We start from the raw sequence: 18,569 nt of genomic DNA on the forward strand, positions 1-18,569 counted from the left end.
AGAAGTGAGCAAAGCCTTGTGGCTGCATCATATAACGTGACAGCGGGCATCACCTGATGAGACACAGCAGGTTTACCAGAGAGTGCTTGCCGGGAAAGCAAAGCCACTAAGCTGATAGCCAGTTAATCCCCTGGTCCACGAATGAATTAGTCCAATCACGAAGGAGATCCCTTCTGACCCACTCACCTCCCAAAGGGGCTGCCTCCAAATACTTTTTTTTTTTTTAAAGATTTTATTTATTTGAGAGGCAGAGTTACAGACAGTGAGAGGGAGAGACAGAGAGAAAGGTCTTTCGTCCACTGGTTCACTCCCCAAATGGCCACAATGGCTGGAGCTGTGCCGATCTGAAGCCAGGAGCCAGGAGCCTCTTCCAGGTCTCCCACATGGGTGCAGGGGCCCAAGGACTTGGGCCATCTTCCACTGCTTTATTGGACCATAGCAGAGAGCTGGATGGGAAGAAGAGCAGCCGGGACTAGAACCGGCACCTGTGTGGGATTCTGGCGCCGCAGGCGGAGGATTAACCCACTGAGCCACAGCGCTGCTCCCCTTCCAAATACTTCTAGTATAGGAATTTGGGAATTGAGTTCCCAGCACAATTCACTGCACTTTCAATTCAAGAAAGCCGCTACAGTTCATCATAAAACTGAGTGTTGAGTTTCCTGGTGGCAAATGTAAAGAGGGAAATGTGGTAGGGTTCATGGTTTTTGGTGAGTGGTTCGGCAGGAGGGCCAGTCACTCACCAGCTGTGAACAGGTCGTTCATTCTGGGTGTTCCTGTGCCACCTGCCATTTACAAGCACCATGCTAGGTCCCAGAGTCCCGGTGGCAGACAGATGTAGGACACACCTGCTCCTCACGGATGGCGAGATGGATGAAGGTTTGAGAGGGGGTGGGTGGAGAGATGGTAGGTTGGTTGGGAGCGCGGGTGGAGGGATGAGTGATGAGTGATGAGGTTGCCTGATGGATGGGTGGGTGGGCAGGCCCACAACTCTGGCCTTTGAACGGGAGGTCTTGGGAGTACAACCCGTGCACAGCTTAAGTCTCAGCTTAGGTTTTGGCCCTGACTCTGCTCAGTTCCCTCTATGGACACACATTCATTTATTCATTCTCTCTCTCTCTCCTCTCTCTTTGTAGGTTCAGCCTTCCTTCTGTCTCCCTCTGGGTCTCCAAGAACCTCACCCTGAGAGCCCTCGGCTTGTCCACTTTCTACGTGGTAAGAACATTCCTGGATGGAACCGAATCCTTCTGAGGACGCAGCGTCCATAGCTCCCCATGATGACTGTGGCCCTTCTCTGTGCCCTGCTCACCCCTGCTCAGTCTGCCAGCTCCCCTTTCTCTCCCCCAAATCCCTCACCCTGGTCTGCAGCCCAACTCTGTCCACAGGTAGCTGCGGCCACACAGGATGAATCAGAGGAAGGGGTCATTTGGGTCAACCCCCTGCCTCCACCCCAAGACCTCTTTCCTCTTCCCTAGGTCCACTGCATGCACGGTCATGGACATCGGCATCTTGAGCCCAACAGATGCGTCTCGGGGTCATGGCAAGAGCCTGTGGCCCCCCCGGGGCAGGGGCCCAGCTGTGCGTCGGCAGCGGGAGTTCATGCCGGAAGACAAGAAGGACACGGTTTACTGGGAAAAGCGGAGGAAGAACAACGAGGCGGCCAAGAGATCCCGGGAGAAGAGGCGGCTCAACGATGCGGCCATTGAGGGCAGGCTGGCCGCACTGCTGCAGGAGAACGCTCTGCTCAGAGCTGAGCTGCGGGCGCTCCAGCTCCGATGCGGCCTCTTGTCCACCATGGGCAGCCCCTGCACCTTACCCTTGCATGCCCTGCTATGGGAATCTCCCTGGACTGGGGACCCCTACCATGGGGCTGAACCCCTCTCGCTCCTGCCTGGCTCCCACGGCTGCCTCTTGAGGCCGTGTTCCCTGGGCGCTGGGGTGCCAGGATGCCAGGGCTGCCTGGTGGCTCACAGGTGGACTGGCATGGCTGCTTCTCCCAGATCGCTCCAGGAGCCTGCAGCCCCTACTCCCAGGAGAGTCGACATGCCCTTACAGGCTGCCCTCTTCAGCTGCCAACTCTTGGATGGGCACATGGGGTCCAGGCCGGAGCTCAGGCCGTGCTGGGGGTTGTGGTCACCTATGCACCCCAGATGCCGGGCCCCAGGGCTCTCAGATGTGTTGCTGACACCCGCTGCTGATCCCATGGGGCTGCCTCCTGGGGTGACCTGCCCTGTCTCAGGGGACAGTCCCAAGGGGCTGACTCCACCTTCCTTGCCCCACAAACTGCGCATCAAACCCCAAGCCTCTTGCAAGGCACCTCAGGGATGGGCAGGGGGTCAGGAATCCCCCTGATTCCTGAGGGATGGTTGGGACCGTGCGGGTTTGGGTGGGGGATGGGTGGCGTGGCCTTGACCAAGCTGGGACTGGGAAAGGCCTGTAGGCAGCAGGGTGCACCCTGGCTGGGAGAGTCCACTTCCCAGTGAGCAGGCCAGGCCTCTAGGTGGAGGGAGTGGGGTCCCATCGTGGGCTCTATCATGGCTCTGCCTTGCTCTTAGATTTATGCTTTGGACTGTCACTCCCTCCTTCCTTCCTTCCCTCCTTCCTCCTGTCCATCCATCTACCCCTTTGCCCATCCATCCACCTGCTCATTGTCTCATCCATCCATCATCCATCCACTTATCTACCCACCCACCTGTTCATCTTCTCATCAGCCACCTGTCCACCATTCATCCATCCAGCCATCCATTTTACTATCCTCTCTTCATGCACTAATCCCATGCACCCATCATCAATCCACCCATCCACCCATGAATCCTACTATCCACCCATCCTTTCACCCTTTCATTCATTTAATCATTTGCTCATGCACTCACTTGTTAGCCATCTATTCTCTCATTCATTTGCTTACAAAGCACCTGCCCCCTCACACACCCAATTGTGATCTTTGGGTCTTCCCTCCCTGCCCAGATTAGTGACAGGTATGGGGACACCTTCCTGGCCTTAAGATTCCTGCATTCTTTATGCATTTATTCACTTAATTCATTCATTCCTATGAATGTGTGTTCGTCATTCATCCATTCAACAGTCTGCGTGGGCTAGGAGCCTTGCTCTAACCAGACCCTGCACACTACAGCTGGGTCTGGCTATGCCTGCACATGTCCCTTGGTTCTGGTCCAGAGCTGGCACTGGACAAGGCCAGGCCCCTGTGCCCTGTGCCCAGCTCTCTGGCAGGAGCAAAGAAAGCCTTGACTGGTTCCCTGTCCTGCTGGTCACAGCAGGGCACTCAACCAGACCTTGCCTGGCCAAGGATCTGCACTACTGGCTCAACTGCTGTGCTGAGTGTGAGTGGGGTGAGGCCCAGGGGCCTGCCTTCTCCCTGGTGCCTGGGACCATCAGGGGAAGGATGGAAGGAAGCCTACTTTGGAGGGTGTGGCCCCAGCCTGTCCATCACAGTTGCCTTAAAGCAAGCAAAGATTTTTCTGCATTGCAGAGGCCCCCAGCGTCTATTGATGGGTTCTCATCCAGTCCACTTCAATACCTCCATGGACGGAGGGCTCACTTCTCCAAATCTACTTCATGAATCCTTCTCTTGACCCAAAACCTGCTTCTTGCAAGCATCTACCTCTCATACTGTCCTTCACACAGGAGCCACTCAGATCCACAACCTTCTTCTTCCTCCTGCTTGGAGATGGCTGGCTTGGGGGAAGAAGCCTCCTGCTGCCCTATTGCCTCAGGTGGTTTAAGAAGATGAAACCTTGTTAATTCTGTATACGGCACGACACAGAGTATGCAGCCAACACGTGTTAGCTTCTCTCACCTTTCCTTTTTATAAAGGAGCCCAGTCCAGGGGAAAAGTCCTCAACTTCCAAAATTCCTTTGCTTCTCCATGGCTTGGCTCTTCTTTTTTTTTTTTTTGTCCATGCTATTTATATATGATGTTCCTTGGAACTGAATATGAATAATTTATTCATTCAGCAAATACATATGCCTTTTCAGCAACAATTTTTTGAGTTCATACTAAGTGTCAAGTGGGGACTGGTAAAGAAAGTAGTCTTTGAGAGTCTGTGGAATAAGTAAACTTGTGTGGCTGTCTAGAACATCCAGCCGAGATGTGTTGGTTACCCTCCTCCTGGGCCAGGTGTGGCTTGTGCCCCTGAGAGCCATCGGGCAGCTGGTAATTTTCCATGTGGCTTTTCCGGAAGCTACTGTTGTAAGACGTTCCACCATGGGGAATCCTGTGCCCCTTGGGTTATCCTTGTCAGATTCATGATTGATTTGGGGACTGAATTTTGAAGACATGCAATCATGTGGTACATTTCCTCTTCCACCCATCCTCCAAGGCAGGTGAGAGCTCTTTGGATGTGAGTGCATAAAATTCCTCTCTGAACTTTACACGGGGCCCACCTAGGATGAGCAATCCATGTTGGATGAACGTTTTCGCCTGCTGTGGTGGTGGCTGCCTGGGGCAGAGGCAGAATGAGTTCAAGTTGCCGATGGGGTCACATTTTTCCATCTCGTCCACGTGAGTTCTTAGACGTTCTGGCTGAACCCGCTGTGATCTGGGTCTTCCAGACTCACATTGGGTTTTGTGGACCAACTGTGTCAGCATTGCCTAAGGATTTATAAGACGTGCAGAATTCCAGGCCTCTCCCAGGATGGCTGAATCAGAACCTGCCCTTCTGACAAGACGCCCACGTGATCCACTTTTGCATGGAAGTTTGAGAAGCACTAACATTTCTGTTAACAAGGCATTTCCTGTCCAGAGCCAGAAAGTGAATGTTTTGGCTTTGTGGATTAGATGACTTTTGCTGTGCTGACTCTACTCTGCCATTGCAGCCATGGACAATCCGTAAACACATGGGCGAAGCTGTGTTCCAATAAAACTTTACTGACAAAAACAGGTATGGCCAGGTCTGGGCTATAAACTTAGGAGAGGAATTGTAGATTCCAGAGGTGTCTTCAACCTTGACATGCCCACAGTTCTGCAGACAGGTGTTAACAATGTATGCTCGGCCGGCGCCGCAGCTCACTAGGCTAATCCTCCGCCTTGCGGCGCCGGCACACCGGGTTCTAGTCCCAGTCGGGGCGCCGGATTCTGTCCTGGTTGCCCCTCTTCCAGGCCAGCTCTCTGCTGTGGCCAGGGAGTGCAGTGGAGGATGGCCCAAGTGCTTGGGCCCTGCACCCCATGGGAGACCAGGATAAGTACCTGGCTCCTGCCATCGGATCAGTGCGGTGTGCCGGCCGTGGTGGCCATTGGAGGGTGAACCAACGGCAAAGGAAGACCTTTCTCTCTGTCTCTCTCTCACTGTCCACTCTGCCTGTCAAAATACACACACACACACACACACACACACACAAAACAATGTATGCTCCCCCACATGAGAGGACATTTGTGTTTGCCGTACTCATCCTTGGTTTGGAAGGGCTTTTTTGTCTTTTGTCAGTCAAGGGGGTGTACATGATTTGAATCTACAGTCCTGTGTTGACTACCTTTCCCAAGATCTATTAACCAGTTCTATGAATTGCCTGCTCCCTCAGGTTTTTTACTTTTTTCTTATCGATGTCTCAGCGCTCTCTATACATCGCGGACCCACATTCTCACACCCTTCATTCCATAGGAACGTCACCTTCTCATCTGATTTGTCTTTTCCCTTTATTTATGGTATCTTTTGCTGTCCAGCAGTTTGAAAATTGATGTGGCCAATGTACAAATCTTCTGTGGTTTGTATAGTTTTTTTTTTTTTTAAGGAATCCTGTTGTTTCTCAAAGTCACTGTCTCCCAAATGCTTTTCTAAATGTTATAAAGTTTTGCTTCTTACACTGAGATATTTGGCTCATGTGTTTCTCTCTTTCATCTGCTACGTGAAACTCCCTGGACCACAGAATCACCTAGGGGTGCTAGCTTCATTATAGACATTGAATCTGACTTTCCAGGGCCTAGGCCTGGGAATCTGCATTTTCACTGACACCTAGGTGATTAAAACATTTCATTTATTTTGAGGGGGGGAGGGAGAGGGAAGGTAGAGGGAGGGGGAGGGGGAGAGGGCTAACAAGCACTAACTCTTATCCAGTGCTTCACTCTTCAAAATGTCTACAACCGCCAGGGCTGAGCCAGGCCAAAGCTAGGAGGCAGGAACTCAGTTCAGGCCTCGCAGATGGGAGGTGGGAACTCAGCCACTGGGCCTTCAGAGATGCTTCCCAAGGGGCACAGTAGCAGGAAGCGGGAATCAGGAGCAGAGCCCTGAATCCAGGCCCTGTGATGTGGGAAGTGGGCATCCTAACCACAATGCCAAATGCCCACCCCAGTGAGCCTTATAATCAGACCAGCTCAGGACAAGCTGGCTCGGTGGCTAGCAGAATGGTCTGGGAGCTGGGCAGGATCAATTTCCCAGTCCTGGCTGAGGGGCCTCACTGATGTCACTGTCCCTCCCTGACTGTAAATGATTATCTGCAAATGGACAGAAGCCTCTGGTGAAGACTGAATGAGAAGAAGCAGGTAAATGCCTTGATCCATGGCCTGCCCTGGCAACTGGGCTGGCTTTTTTTTTTTTTTTTTGACAGGCAGAGTGGACAGTGAGAGAGAGACAGAGAGAAAGGTCTTCCGTTACCGTTGGTTCACCCTCCAATGGCCGCTGCGGCCGGCATGCTGCAGTTGGTGCACCGCGCTGATCTGAAGCCAGGAGCCAGGTGCCTCCCCCTGGTCTCCCATGTGGGTGCAGGGCCCAAGCACTTGGGCCATCCTCCACTGCCCTCCCAGGCCACAGCAGAGAGCTGGACTGGAAGAGGAACAACCAGGACAGAATCCGGCACACCGACTGGGACTAGAATCTGGGGTGCCAGTGCCGCAGGCAGAGGATTAGCCTATTAAGCCGTGGCGCCGGCCTGTTTTTTTTTTTTTAACATTTATTATTTATTTATTTTAAAGGCAGAGTTACAGAGAGGCTGAGGCAGAAAGAGAGAGAGAGATCGTCCATTTGCTGGTTCACTCCCCAAATGGCTGCAACGGCTGGAGCTGTGCTGATCTGAAGCCAGGAGCCAGGAGCTTCCTCCGGGTCTCCCACGTGGGTGCAGGGGCCCAAGGACTTGGGCCATCTTCTATTGCTTTCCCAGGCCATAGCAGAGAGCTGGATCAGAAGCGGAGCAGTTGGGTCTCAAACCAGAGCCCATATGGGATGCCGGCACTGCAGGTGGTGGCTTTACCTGCTGCACCGCTGCGCCGGCACTGGGCACTGGGCTGTTTTATCCTCACGGAGAATGTAACTAATCCTGCTTCCCTTTTTGCTTTGTCCACCAAGGGCTAAACTCTGCTCAATCAAAATACTTATACTCATTTATTCAGCTTCTGTTCTTTACTCATTTAGCTAATATTTATTGTAAAATATAAACTTTCTTGTCTGATCTGCCTTTTCATTTTGTTCGGGGCATGTTTTGCTGTGCAACAGTTCAAGAATCAGAGGCAGTCAAATTTATCAAATTTTTTTTTCTCTTGTGGTTCATCTTTAACAATCCTCCTGTGTCTCAAGATCTTAGAGGCAGTCATTGGTCTGGGGAGAGAGAAAAGAAAAAAAATAGATGTGGTTCCTGCCTCTGTGGTGGGGGTGACAGATTAAAACTAAATAAGAAAAATGTAGGGCCGGCATGGTGGTGCAGCACTATGACTGCTGCTTGCAATGCTGGCATCCTGTATCAGAGTACTGGCTTCAAGCCCCAGCTGCTCTGCCTTGAGTCCTTCTGATGCTCCTGGGAAGTCAGCGGAAGATGGTCAGAGTGCTTCGGCCCCTGCCACCTGCCTGGGAGACCCAGAGGGAGCTCCAGGCCCCCGGTTTCAGCCTGGTCCAGCTCTGGCCGTTGTAGCGACTTAGGGGAGTGAACTAGTGGATGGAAGATCTCTCTCTTTCTCTCTCTCTGCCTCTCCCCCTCTCTGTCATTCTACCTTTCAAATATCAAATAAAGCTTTGGGGCTGGCGCTGTGGTGTAGTGGGTTAAAGCCATGGCCTGAAGCACCAGCATCCCATATGGGCGCTGGTTCTAGTCCTGGCTGCTCCACTTCTGATTCAGCTCTCTGCTATGGCCCAGTAAAGCAGTAGAAGATGGCCCAAGTCCTTGGGCCCCTGTACCCACGTGGGAGACCTGGAAGAGGCCCCTGGCTCCTGGCTTTGGATCGGAGCAACTCTGGCTGTTGTGGCCAATCGGGGAGTGAACCAGTGGTTGGAAGACCTCTCTTTCTGTCTCTAACTCTCTCTGTAACTCTTTCAAATAAATAAAATAAATCTTTAAAAAATAAAGCTTTTTTTTTCTCAAAAAGGAAAAATGTGTAGGGGAACCACCAGCAAGTGTCATGGAGGAAAAAGAGGCGGGGGCTTGGGAGAGGAAGGAGTGAGCGGGTCATCATCACTGCAGTGGGGAGATCCAGAGGGGCTTTGCTGAACAGATGACATTTGAGGAGACTTGTGGAGGTGAGAGAGGCGGTCGTGTGTGTCCCTAGGGAAGAGCAGTAGGTGTAGAGAACAGCTTGTGCCGAGGTCCTGTGGCAGGACCATGCCTGAGTGTGTGTGGATGGTGTAGAGTGAGGGAGGTGTTGAGAGAGATGGAGGGGTGAGGCTGGCCAGGTGTGCCAGGCCTTGTGGGTCGAGGTGAAGGCTTTGGCTTCCTCTCCCAGCAAGAGGGGGCTGTGGGGGGCAGTTTCTGAGCATGTTTCTGCTGTAACCATCTCCCCACTTCCATCCTGTGGTGTGTGAGGCTGAGTGAAAATAAATACACTCACCACACATGTACAGGCGGGGGGTCGGGGTGGGTGGCGACTGACCACGCTGCCGTTGTGACTCACTGCCCCGCCAGTGGTTGTGTCCCCCCGCCCCGTCCTCAGAGCCATGGTGCCCGTCCCATTCTTGCTTCTGAGCTGTTCTGAGCTGGGAGGAGCAAGGCAGGCAAAGCTGCTCCAAGAGGTGGAATCAGGGTGGGAAACGCAGAGGTATTGCTTTTCTTCTTTATCAAGCTGCTTTCTGTTACGTCCTCATTTTTGACAAGCAGGGGAGGGAGGGGAAGGTCAGGTACACATAGAAGGAAGTGGGCAGGGTACAGGGTCAGTTGAGGTGGGAGGGAAGCCGGTGGCGAAGTGGCCGGGAATAGCCTACAAGGCAGCATGGTTGGCTCACAAAGACAGGAGGAGCTGGAGTAAGGTGGCTCCTGCTGATGACACCTGAGAGGAGGGCCACACAGGACTGGGGTGGATGGGAGGAAGGTACAGGTGAAAACATGCTCCGGAGGGCAGGCACTTAGTGCAGTGGTTAGGATGTCACTTGGGACACCCATACTCCATGCCAGCGTGCTTGGTTCAATTCCTGGTACTCCATCTCTTTTTTATTTTATTTTTTAAAAGATTTTATTTATTTATTTGAGAGGCAGAGCTACAGAGAGAGGGGGAGAGGGGGAGGGGGAGGAGGGAGAGAAGGGGAGAGAGAAAGAGAAAGTTTTCATCCACTGGTTCACTCCCCAAATGGCTTCAATGGCTGGAGCTGAGCTGATCCAAAGCCAGGAGCCAGGAGCTACTTCTAGGTCTCTCCCACACGGGTGCAGAGGCCAAAGCCCTCGGGCCATCTTCCACTGCTGTCCCAGGCCATAAGCAGAAAGCTCAATTGGAAGAGGAGCAGCTGGAACATGAATTGGCACCCATATGGATGCCGACACTGCAGGCAGAGGCTTATTGGCCTACTAACACCACAGTGCTGGCCCCTGGTACTCCACTTCTGATCCAGCTTCCTGCTGACGTGCACCCTGGAAGGCAGCTGGTGATGGCAAAAGTACCTGGGTATCTGCCTCTTATGTGGGAGACCTGGATGGAATTCTGGGCTCCTGGCTTCAGCTTGCCCCAGACTTGGCTGTTGTGTGCACTGGGGGGGGGGGTGTGAATCAGCAGATAGATCTCTCTCTCTCTCTCTCTCTTCTCTGTCTCTCCTAGGGGCTACACCAACAGAAGGCTCAGGAGCAAAACCAGGAATCAAATCTCATTCAGATATAGGATGCAGGCAACCTAACCTCCAGGCCAAGTGTCTATCCTGCAAGCAATTTTTAAAAAATTTTATTTCAGACATTAGAGAACAGTCTTGTTGTTTTTAAAGATTTATTTATTTACTTGAAAGGCAGCGGTATAGGGAGGAGAGACAGAGAAGCCTTCCACCACTGGTTCACTCCCCAAAAGGCCACAATGGCTGGCTAAAACCAGGAGTGGGGAGCTCCATCAGGGTCTCCCATGTATGTGGCAGGGACTAAAGGACTTGGGACATCTTCTGCTGCTTTCCCAGGCATGTTAGCAAGGAGCTGGTTCATTGGTGGAGCAGCCGGGACTTGAACCTGCGCTCCTATGGGATGTTGGCACTGTGGGCAGTGGCTTCATCTGCTGTGCCATGGTGCCAGCCCTGGGTGCGAATGATTTTGCCAGTTCATGTGGCTGGTGATGGTAGCTTGTTTCCGATGACTTGCCGCCCGAAAGTGCGCTCGCGTCATTTCGCCCGTGGGCTGATGGTATCTGAGGGTCACATTCTGGGAAGTGCCAGAGCTAAGCCAGAAGGTGAGTGCATTTGTCATTTAAACAGGCAGTGGCCCCATGTCCTGCTATGGGGGCTGTACGATTTCCTCCCTCAACATCAGGTACCCGGTGCCAACGTTCCCACAGCCTCATCACCAGTGGGCGTTATCAAACTCTTTGATCTTTGCCAACGTGGTGGGTGAAAAATGATATCGCGGTGCAGTTGTCATGTTCACTTCCCTTCTGAAATTCAGCACCTTCCCCTGTGCCTAAGAACTATGTGTGTCTCTCTCTCTGTGAGCCCAAGATTCATATCTTTGCTGACTTTTCCATAGATTGCCATAGACTGTTGATTCTTTCCAAGAGCTCTTTACATATGACAGACATTACCCTTTCAAGTTATGAAAGGTGCATTAGGCAGGGAGCTGGATCGGAAGCGGAACAGCCGGGACATGAACTGGCATCCATATGGGATGTCGGCACTGCAGGCGGTGGCTTTACCTGTATGCCACAGTACTGGTCCCCCCCACTGCCCCAATGTCTTATAATTGAGTAGGATATGAAGTTATAAACACTGAAATATGAGGGGACTGGCATCTGATGCAGCAGTTAAGATGACACTTGGGGTGCCTGCACCCCACATTGGAGTGCCCAGTTCTCCTGATTCCCCTGCCTGCTAAGATGCGCCCTGGGAAGCAGCCGCAGATGGTTCAAGCGGTTAGGTCCCTGTCACTCATGTGGGAGACCTGGAAGGAGTTCTGGGCTCCTGGCTTGGTTGCTTGATTCATTTAACTAAAAAAGATTTACTTATTTGAAAGGCAGAGTTGGGGGGGGGGGGAGAGAGAGAGAGAGAGAGAGAGAGAGAGAGAGAATCTCCCCACTGGTTCATTCCCCAAATGTCTGCAATGACCATGGTCGGGCCGGGCTGAAACCAGGAGTCTGGAGCTCCCTCTGGGTGCTCAGAAGGGAAGCTGTTGTGGATCAGTGGGCACAGCAGGTTCTGGTCACAGGGAAGTGTAGGGGGGGTGACAGACCTTCTAGGTCTGATCAGGCCCTTCGAGGAGGGTCTGGCAGGCTGAGACTCCCATCTCTTGTTCAGTGTGGTGTGCTTAGATTTTGGCACAGGGCTGAGCACACACAGCGTTGAGCATGTGAATGAACTAAACCAGAAATGGAAGAAATGAGGACTGCTGGCCTTGGGGAAGATTCCTGGTGGGGGTGGGGTGGGGTGGGGGTATGCGCCTGGGAGTGCAGACTTTAAGGTTCTTAGTGCTTGGGGTTAATGGGCGGGGGTGGGGAGGCTTCCATATATGACTCATAGAAGGAGTGAGATCTCTTTTTAGTTTTAATTTTTTTTTTTAAAAAGATTATGTATTTGAAAGTCAGAGTTACACAGAGAGAGGAGGAGACACAGAGATCTTCCACCTGCTAGTTCACTTCCCAAATGGCTGCAACAGCGTGAACTGGGCTGATCCAGAGCCAGGAGCCAGAAGCCAGGGGCCAGGAGATTCTTTTGGGTCTCCCCTGTGGGTGCAGGGACCCAAGCACTTGGGCCGTCTTCCACTGCTTGCCCAGGCACATTAGCAGGGAGCTGGATTAGAAGTGGAGCAGCCGGGACTCAAATCAGTGCTCATATGGGATGCTGATGTTGCAGGCATAGGCTCAACCTACCGTGCTATAGCACTGGCCCAAGATGGTGAGATTTCTGACACTCTTGAGGTAGTGAGCTCCCCAGCACTGGGAGTGTGTCAGTGGGAAGGGTGCGTGATCAGTTGGTGGTACAGGAAATTTCTGCCCCAGCGAGTCTGGTCTCAATGAGTGTCCCGGGGCAGGTGTTTGGCACAGCGCCAAAGCTGCTTGTTTGGGAGGCTTGTATCCCGTATCTGGTGCCTGGGTTCAAGTCCCAGCTTGGCTTATCATTCCAGCTCCCTGCTAATGCACACCTAGAGGGCAGCACGTGATAGCACAGGTCATTGGCTCCTTGCCATCCGTATGGGAAACCTGGCTTGAGTTCCTGGCTCCTGGCTTTGGCCTGACCCACCCCTGGCTGTTCTAGGCATTTGGCAAGTGAACCAGCAGGTGGGAGATCTCTCTCTGCCTTTAAAACAAAATCTTTAAAAAAAATAAATGAGGGTCCTTTGGGTTTCCTGGCAGCCTGGGGCAGTGGGGGTTTCTACACTCCCTCACTTCCTATAGCATCTGAGACTCAGCCTGCCCTGTGCATGGGGCTGGCACTGTGTGTGTGTGTGTGTGCGTGTGTGTGTGTCTCGCTTGAGTTTTGGGTGCCTTGCTTGCTTCAGTCCTGGATCCAAAGACTTTGCAGCTTTAGACTCTTGAGTGTGGAAGTACTGCCCCCTGGTGGGAAAGCAGGAGAAATGTCTCCGTGGCACGAACATGATTGGGGCAATCATTCAGGAGTTTAGACCCCAAAGTTCTAGGCTGATGATTCTTAAGACAGCGTAGATTTAAGCCCAGCTGTGGGGCTTACATGTGGCGGCCTCTGGGACGTGAGTAGGATGGATTAGGTCCTTAGGGTGGAATAATTAATTAAAGGACTTGTGCACCGTTGCCGCCTCCACGCGGATGGCCGGGCTCACCTCTCTGAACCACACGACTCCCTGGTCCTTGACGGGTCCTTCCGGCATCTTTGGCCGTCCTCCCCTGAGCTCCCCGCTGTCGCAGTCCCATGAGGACCGCGGCGAGGTCCTGGAGCGGGAGAAAGGTGCTCCGTCGAGTTCTACGAAGTGGGGGGCAGGGGCTGAGAGGAGAAGAAGGGCCCCGTGGAAAACGGAGATGGGGACAAGGAGAAGACGGGGATGTGCTTCCTGCGGTGTCCAGCGGCCATGACCCTCATGCAACTCGCCAAGTTCAGCAACAGGATGGATGTGCCGAGCAAGTACAAGGTGGAGGTGGAGCCACGGAAGGAATACTACACTCTCATGGATATCGCCTACATCTACCCGTAGCGGAGGAACGGCCCACTGCCCTTCAACTACCTTGTCCAGCCGGCCTGCAAGTGGCTCACCCACGCCCTCCGAGGGCACCAATACCAGCGTGAGTCAATCAGCGACAAGGCTCCCAGCCCTGCCACCCTGCCAGCCACCTCCTCCGCCCTGCCCAGCCCAGCCACTCCCTCCCATGGCTCTCCCAGTGCCCATGACCACCCCCCCCCGGCCACCCACTCCACCTCCCCTACTCCCCCATCGGCTGCCGGTGGGGCCGTCGCAGCTGCCAACGAGGGCACCTAGAACTGCCTGCAGGCCCCATCCTCCACCAGCAGGGGGCGCAAGATGACTGTCAACGGAGCTCCTGTGCCCCACCTTAACTTGAGGAAAGAGACCCTCTCCCTCCTTTGGAGCCATGCCTCTCCATTCCCTCCACTTTTTCTGGGCCCTTTTTTCCCACTTCTTCTACTTTCCCCAGCTCCTTCCATCTTAGGAGTGAGGGGTGGGTTTTATAAATCTATCTATGTAAAAAAAAAATAAAGGACTTGTGGCACTTTTCTCCTCCTCCTGTTCTTCCTCCTTCCCTCTCCTTGCCCCACATCCTCTCCTTTGTCCCTACATCCTCCCTTTTGTTGAGATCCTTCCTCAACTCCTTGCAGTGCAAATGGCAAAACAGATAAGTTACACAGGGCAGCAGCTATGAAACAGGTAAGAGGGGAATCCCCTGAGACTTCAAAGAGCTCCCCAGCTGCCTTCTATACTCCCCTCCCCAGCCCCGTGGCGAATTTCCTCTTAAATGGATAAAACCTGAGGTCAAATGCATCCCGTGTGTGAACCTCTTTGCTTCCAATAAAGCAACCTGTTTCTGTTGAGGTCGGTCTCTGTCTCTTTTTCTGTCTCTCCTTTTTGGGGGTATGAGAGACCAGAACGCCAAGCTATTGCAGACCTAACAATAGTTGAATCCTGGAGGGAGGGAGGGAGGGAGAGGGAGAAAGAGAGAGAGAGAGAGAGAGAGAAAAGCCATTGTCCACCCGTTCACTCCATAAATGCTGACAACAGCCAGGACTGGGCCAGGTCAAAGTGAGTAACTGGGAACTCCAGTCTCCCACCTGGGTGGCAGCGACCCGAGCTGCCACTGCCTGCTGCTCCTAGGGTGTGTGCGAGCAAGAAGCTGCAATTGGGAATGGAACCTGAGGCAATCTGGCATGGGATGCAGGACCTGATTGCCGGTCCAAACACCTGCTGCCCTGGTGACTCCACGAGGAGCCAGGGACAGACACGGATGCACCGCTTACCTGTGACTTGCTGTGTGGTTTTCTCCTTGTCATGCTGGGACTGCCTGCGTGAACGCCCTCATGGGGGCCAGTGTGTGATGCTGGCATCCCATATGGGCACCTGTTTGAATTCTGGCTGCTCTGCTTCCGATCCAGCTCCCTGCTAATGCACCTGGGAAAGCAGCAGAAGATGGCCCAAGTGCTTGGATTCCTGCCACCGACACTGGGGACCTGGATAGAGGTCTTGGCTTCAGCTTGGCTCAGCCTTGGCTGCTGTGGATGGATGATCTCTATCTTTCCTTCTCTCACTGTCACTCTGCCTTTCAAGTAAATAAATAAATCTTGGAAAAAAAATGCCCTCACCAGAGGCTGAATCAATGGGGTCTGTTTGTGAACTCCCAAAACCAAGAGCCAAAATAAATCTTTTTCCTTATAGTCTCCGTCAAGTATTCATATAGTTTCCAAAACACTCACACACCGCCCTAGAACCTTCTGGGAGTTCTTGTTTATTGAACGGTTCAGGCTGCCACAAAAAATTAAGTTGTCCACTCTGGAAAATTTTTGCATAAGACTGATGTTGGCTGGGGCCTGTGCTGCGGCTCAGTAGGTTAAATTGCCACCTGCAGTGCTGGCATCCTATATGGGCACCCATATGAGACCTGGCTGTTCCTCTTTGGACCCAGCTCCCTGCTAGTGGCCTGGGAAAGCAATGGAAGATGACTGAAGTGCTTGGGTCCCTGCACCCATGTGGGAGACCTGGAAGAAGCTTCTGGTTCCTGGCTTTGGCTTGGGCCAGCCCTGGCCATTGCAGCTACTTCGGGAGTGAACCAGTGGATGGAAGATCTCTGTGTCTCTTTCCTCTCTGTAACTGACTTCCAAATAAAATCTTAAAAAAAAAAAAAAAAAGGGATGAGGTTAGGAAGGCAGAGAGAGCAAGAGCGAGAGCAAGAGAGATGATTTTTTTTTTTTTTTAAAGCACAGGTGTTTGGCTGTTAGGAGGCTGTTTGGAGCCCAGGTTTGATTCCTGGCTCTGCTCCTTAGTGAACTCACTAAGGTGCACCCTAGGTGTCAGCAGGTGGTGGCTCAAGTACTTGGGGCTGTGCCACACCCAGGGGAAATCCGGATGGAGCGCCCGGCTCCCAATATGAGTGGTTCCGTCCCAGCTGCCGTGGGCATTCGTGGGGAGTGAACCAGTGGATGCAAGATCTGCCTGTCTCTTTCTCTCTGCCTCTCGAATAACATAACTACTACTACTACTACTACTACTACTACTACTACTACTACTACTACTACTAAGCTAACAGAGGCGTCCTCAGGGTTGGTCGTGGGGGAGGTGAGATCAGGACCGGGGTGTCTCCAAGGAAATGCAGGGCAGGGCAGGGCAGGGTCCCACAGCGGGGCGCACAGAACCGAGCCGGCTGGCAGCAGGAGCTTTATGTTAGGCGGATGGCCTCCCCTCCCCGCCCCACTCAGTAGCACTTGCGGTACACGATGTGCGGGCCCTGCTCCTCGTACTGCTCCCGCAGGACCCAGCAGGACTGGAAGGCGCGCAGCGAGGCCAGGATGGAGCCCCCGATCCACACGGAGAAGTGCCGGGTGGGCTGTGCCGCCACCACCACGTGGGCCTCGGGCGGCAGGGAGCGCAGCAGCTCGGCGCGGAAGCGGCCCTCGAAGCCGGGGAAGAGGGAGGAGCCGCCACACAGCAGCACGTTGTGCGCCACGTCCGAGCGCACCTCCAGCGACACCTTGCGGAGGCTGTGCTCTGCCATGGTGGGGAGGCCCACGGGCGACAGCCCCGGGATCTCGGGAGGGTGGAACAGCAGCTCCGGGCACTGGAACAGCTCCTTGCCCAGCGTGACCGTCCGCCCGTCGGGCAGCTTCAGCGTCTGCCTGCACTCCTGCTCTGAGCGCGCCTGCTCCTTCTGGAAGTCCGCGGCCACGTAACAGTAGCGGTGCTTGATGCTCTCCACGGTGTCCAGGTCGTGCTGCCCCAGAGGGAAGCCAGAGCCCAGCAGCACCTCGGCCAGGAAGGCGGTCAGGTGGTTGCCTGCCAGGTCCAGGCGCTCCGTGGCGTGTGGCAGGTTGTAGCCCTGGAAGACGGGCACGGTGTAGGTGACGCCGTGGCCGGTGTCCACCACCAGCCCGCTGACCCTGCCGTGGGCATAGGCGGACAGCACAGACTGCGAGGCTACGTACATGGCAGGCGCGCACAGCGACTCGAAGGCCACCTCCACCAGCTTCTCGCGGTTGGTGGCGGGGCTGAAGGGCGGGTCCGAGAAGAGCAGCGGGTGGTCCTGGGCGGCCACCTTGAGGTCGTGCTCCAGCAGGTGGCGCCAGATAAGCTCGGCAGCCTCCCAGTCCACCACGATGCCGTGGCGCAGCGGCTGCACCAGCGCCAGCTCCGGGTGCGCGCGTGCCGCCTCGCCGATGAACGTCTCCATTTCGGGCTGCCCCTCGGTGGCCTGCTTCTTGGGTTGGCAGCCCATGAGGGTGGCCACGGTGTAGGTGGGCCGAGCCTGCCCGGCGAAGCCCACTTTGCAGGTGCCCGTGCCCATGTCGATCACCACGGCGCCCGTTCTCGGGGGCAGCCGGTCGCCCACCATGCCAGGGGAGTCCGAGCTGGTCTCTGCGACCGGCCTGGGGGCCTCCAGGGAAGACTCAGGCTCCCGGGGGTGCATGGGATAATCTTCATCCATGGCTGCAGGTGGCCTGGGTGAGGCTCCCTGGTGGCCTCACCTCCCCTTGGGGTGCGTTGCATACAGAGGGAAGGAGAGGCTGAGGCCTGGCCGGGGTGAGCACCCAGAGAGCGAGGTGGACTGAGGGGGGCAGAGGTCTATGACATCATCTTGCCTCCGCCCCCTCCCCCACCCCGGGGGGGGGCGTGCTATAACCTCACAATACAGGGCCAGGGACCGCCCTGCCTAGCCCTCCTTGCCCCAGAATCCACATCTGTTCCCCATGGCCCCTCCCGCCTTCTTGCCACATTTGGGGCCAAAGGACAGAACGTTCCAGAAGAAGGGGCTCTCACACGGCTCCCGGCCTCAGAATCTGGTAAGACCCTGGTGCCTGGCCATGCGGGAAGGCTATGTTTACAGGCCGTGGCAAGCTGGTCACAGGCCTCCTTGGAATATTAGAAAATCCACACTTAGACTCTTCCCATATGCCTGCCTGTCCTTCCAGTCCAGCTGCTCCCTCCACTTGTTTATTTGAAATGAAGATTACATAGAAGGGCAGAGAGAGAGAGACAGAGAGAGAGAGAGAGAGACAGAGAGAGAGAGAGAGACAGAGAGAGAATCTTCCATCTGCGGGTTCATTTCCCAAATGGCCACTGGAGGCCAAAACCAGGAGCCAGGAGCTTCTTCTGGGTCTCCTACATGGGTGCAAGGTTATCCTACATGAGTGCAGGATGATAACTTGGGTTATCATCCACTGCTTTCCCAGGAACATTAGCAGGGAGCTGGATCAGAAGTGGAGCAGCTGGGACTTGAACCAGCACCCACCCATATCGGATGCTGGTATTGCAGGTGGTGGCTTTACCCATTACAGCGCAATGCCAGACTCTGGCTGCTCCACTTCTGATCCAGCTCCCTGCTAACGTTCCTGGGAAAACAATGAAGATGGCTCAAGTACTTGGGCTCCTGCCACTCACATGGAATACCCAGATGGAGTTCCAGGTTCCTGGTTTTGGCCTGACCCAGCCCCTGCCCTTGATGCCATTTGGTGAGTGAGTGAACCAGCAGATGGAAGATCTGTCTCTCCTCTGTAACTTTGCCATTCAACCAATCAACCAATCTCAGTGAGACACCTCTTCCTGGAAGCCTTCCTTGA

General features: G+C 54.1%; 3 protein-coding genes across 3 annotated transcripts; 2 read left to right on the top strand and 1 right to left on the bottom strand.

Moving 5' to 3' along the window:
• The first annotated feature begins 1,131 nt into the window (after window positions 1-1,131).
• Window positions 1,132-5,782, top strand: NFILZ (NFIL3 like basic leucine zipper). Its single transcript, XM_051835513.3, has 2 exons — window positions 1,132-1,212; window positions 1,473-5,782. The coding sequence occupies exon 2, from the start codon at window positions 1,492-1,494 to the stop codon at window positions 2,347-2,349; it is 858 nt and encodes a 285-aa protein (XP_051691473.3). The 5' UTR covers window positions 1,132-1,212; window positions 1,473-1,491; the 3' UTR covers window positions 2,350-5,782.
• A 7,323-nt stretch (window positions 5,783-13,105) lies between these two features.
• On the top strand, window positions 13,106-14,661 carry LOC100357269 (polycomb group RING finger protein 2). Its single transcript, XM_089315509.1, is given in 5 exon segments — window positions 13,106-13,244; window positions 13,247-13,544; window positions 13,546-13,574; window positions 13,577-13,833; window positions 14,620-14,661. Coding segments are annotated over 5 exon segments (765 nt in total).
• Window positions 14,662-16,210: 1,549 nt separating this feature from the next.
• Window positions 16,211-17,437, bottom strand: ACTL9 (actin like 9). Its single transcript, XM_051835539.3, has one exon. It carries the CDS (start codon window positions 17,435-17,437, stop codon window positions 16,211-16,213), a length of 1,227 nt encoding a protein of 408 aa, XP_051691499.1.
• Window positions 17,438-18,569: the final 1,132 nt, after the last annotated feature.

This window comes from Oryctolagus cuniculus, chromosome 16 (genome assembly GCF_051225735.1).
Source record: "Oryctolagus cuniculus isolate XC-2025 breed Fujian yellow rabbit chromosome 16, ASM5122573v1, whole genome shotgun sequence".
NCBI lineage: Eukaryota > Metazoa > Chordata > Mammalia > Lagomorpha > Leporidae > Oryctolagus > Oryctolagus cuniculus.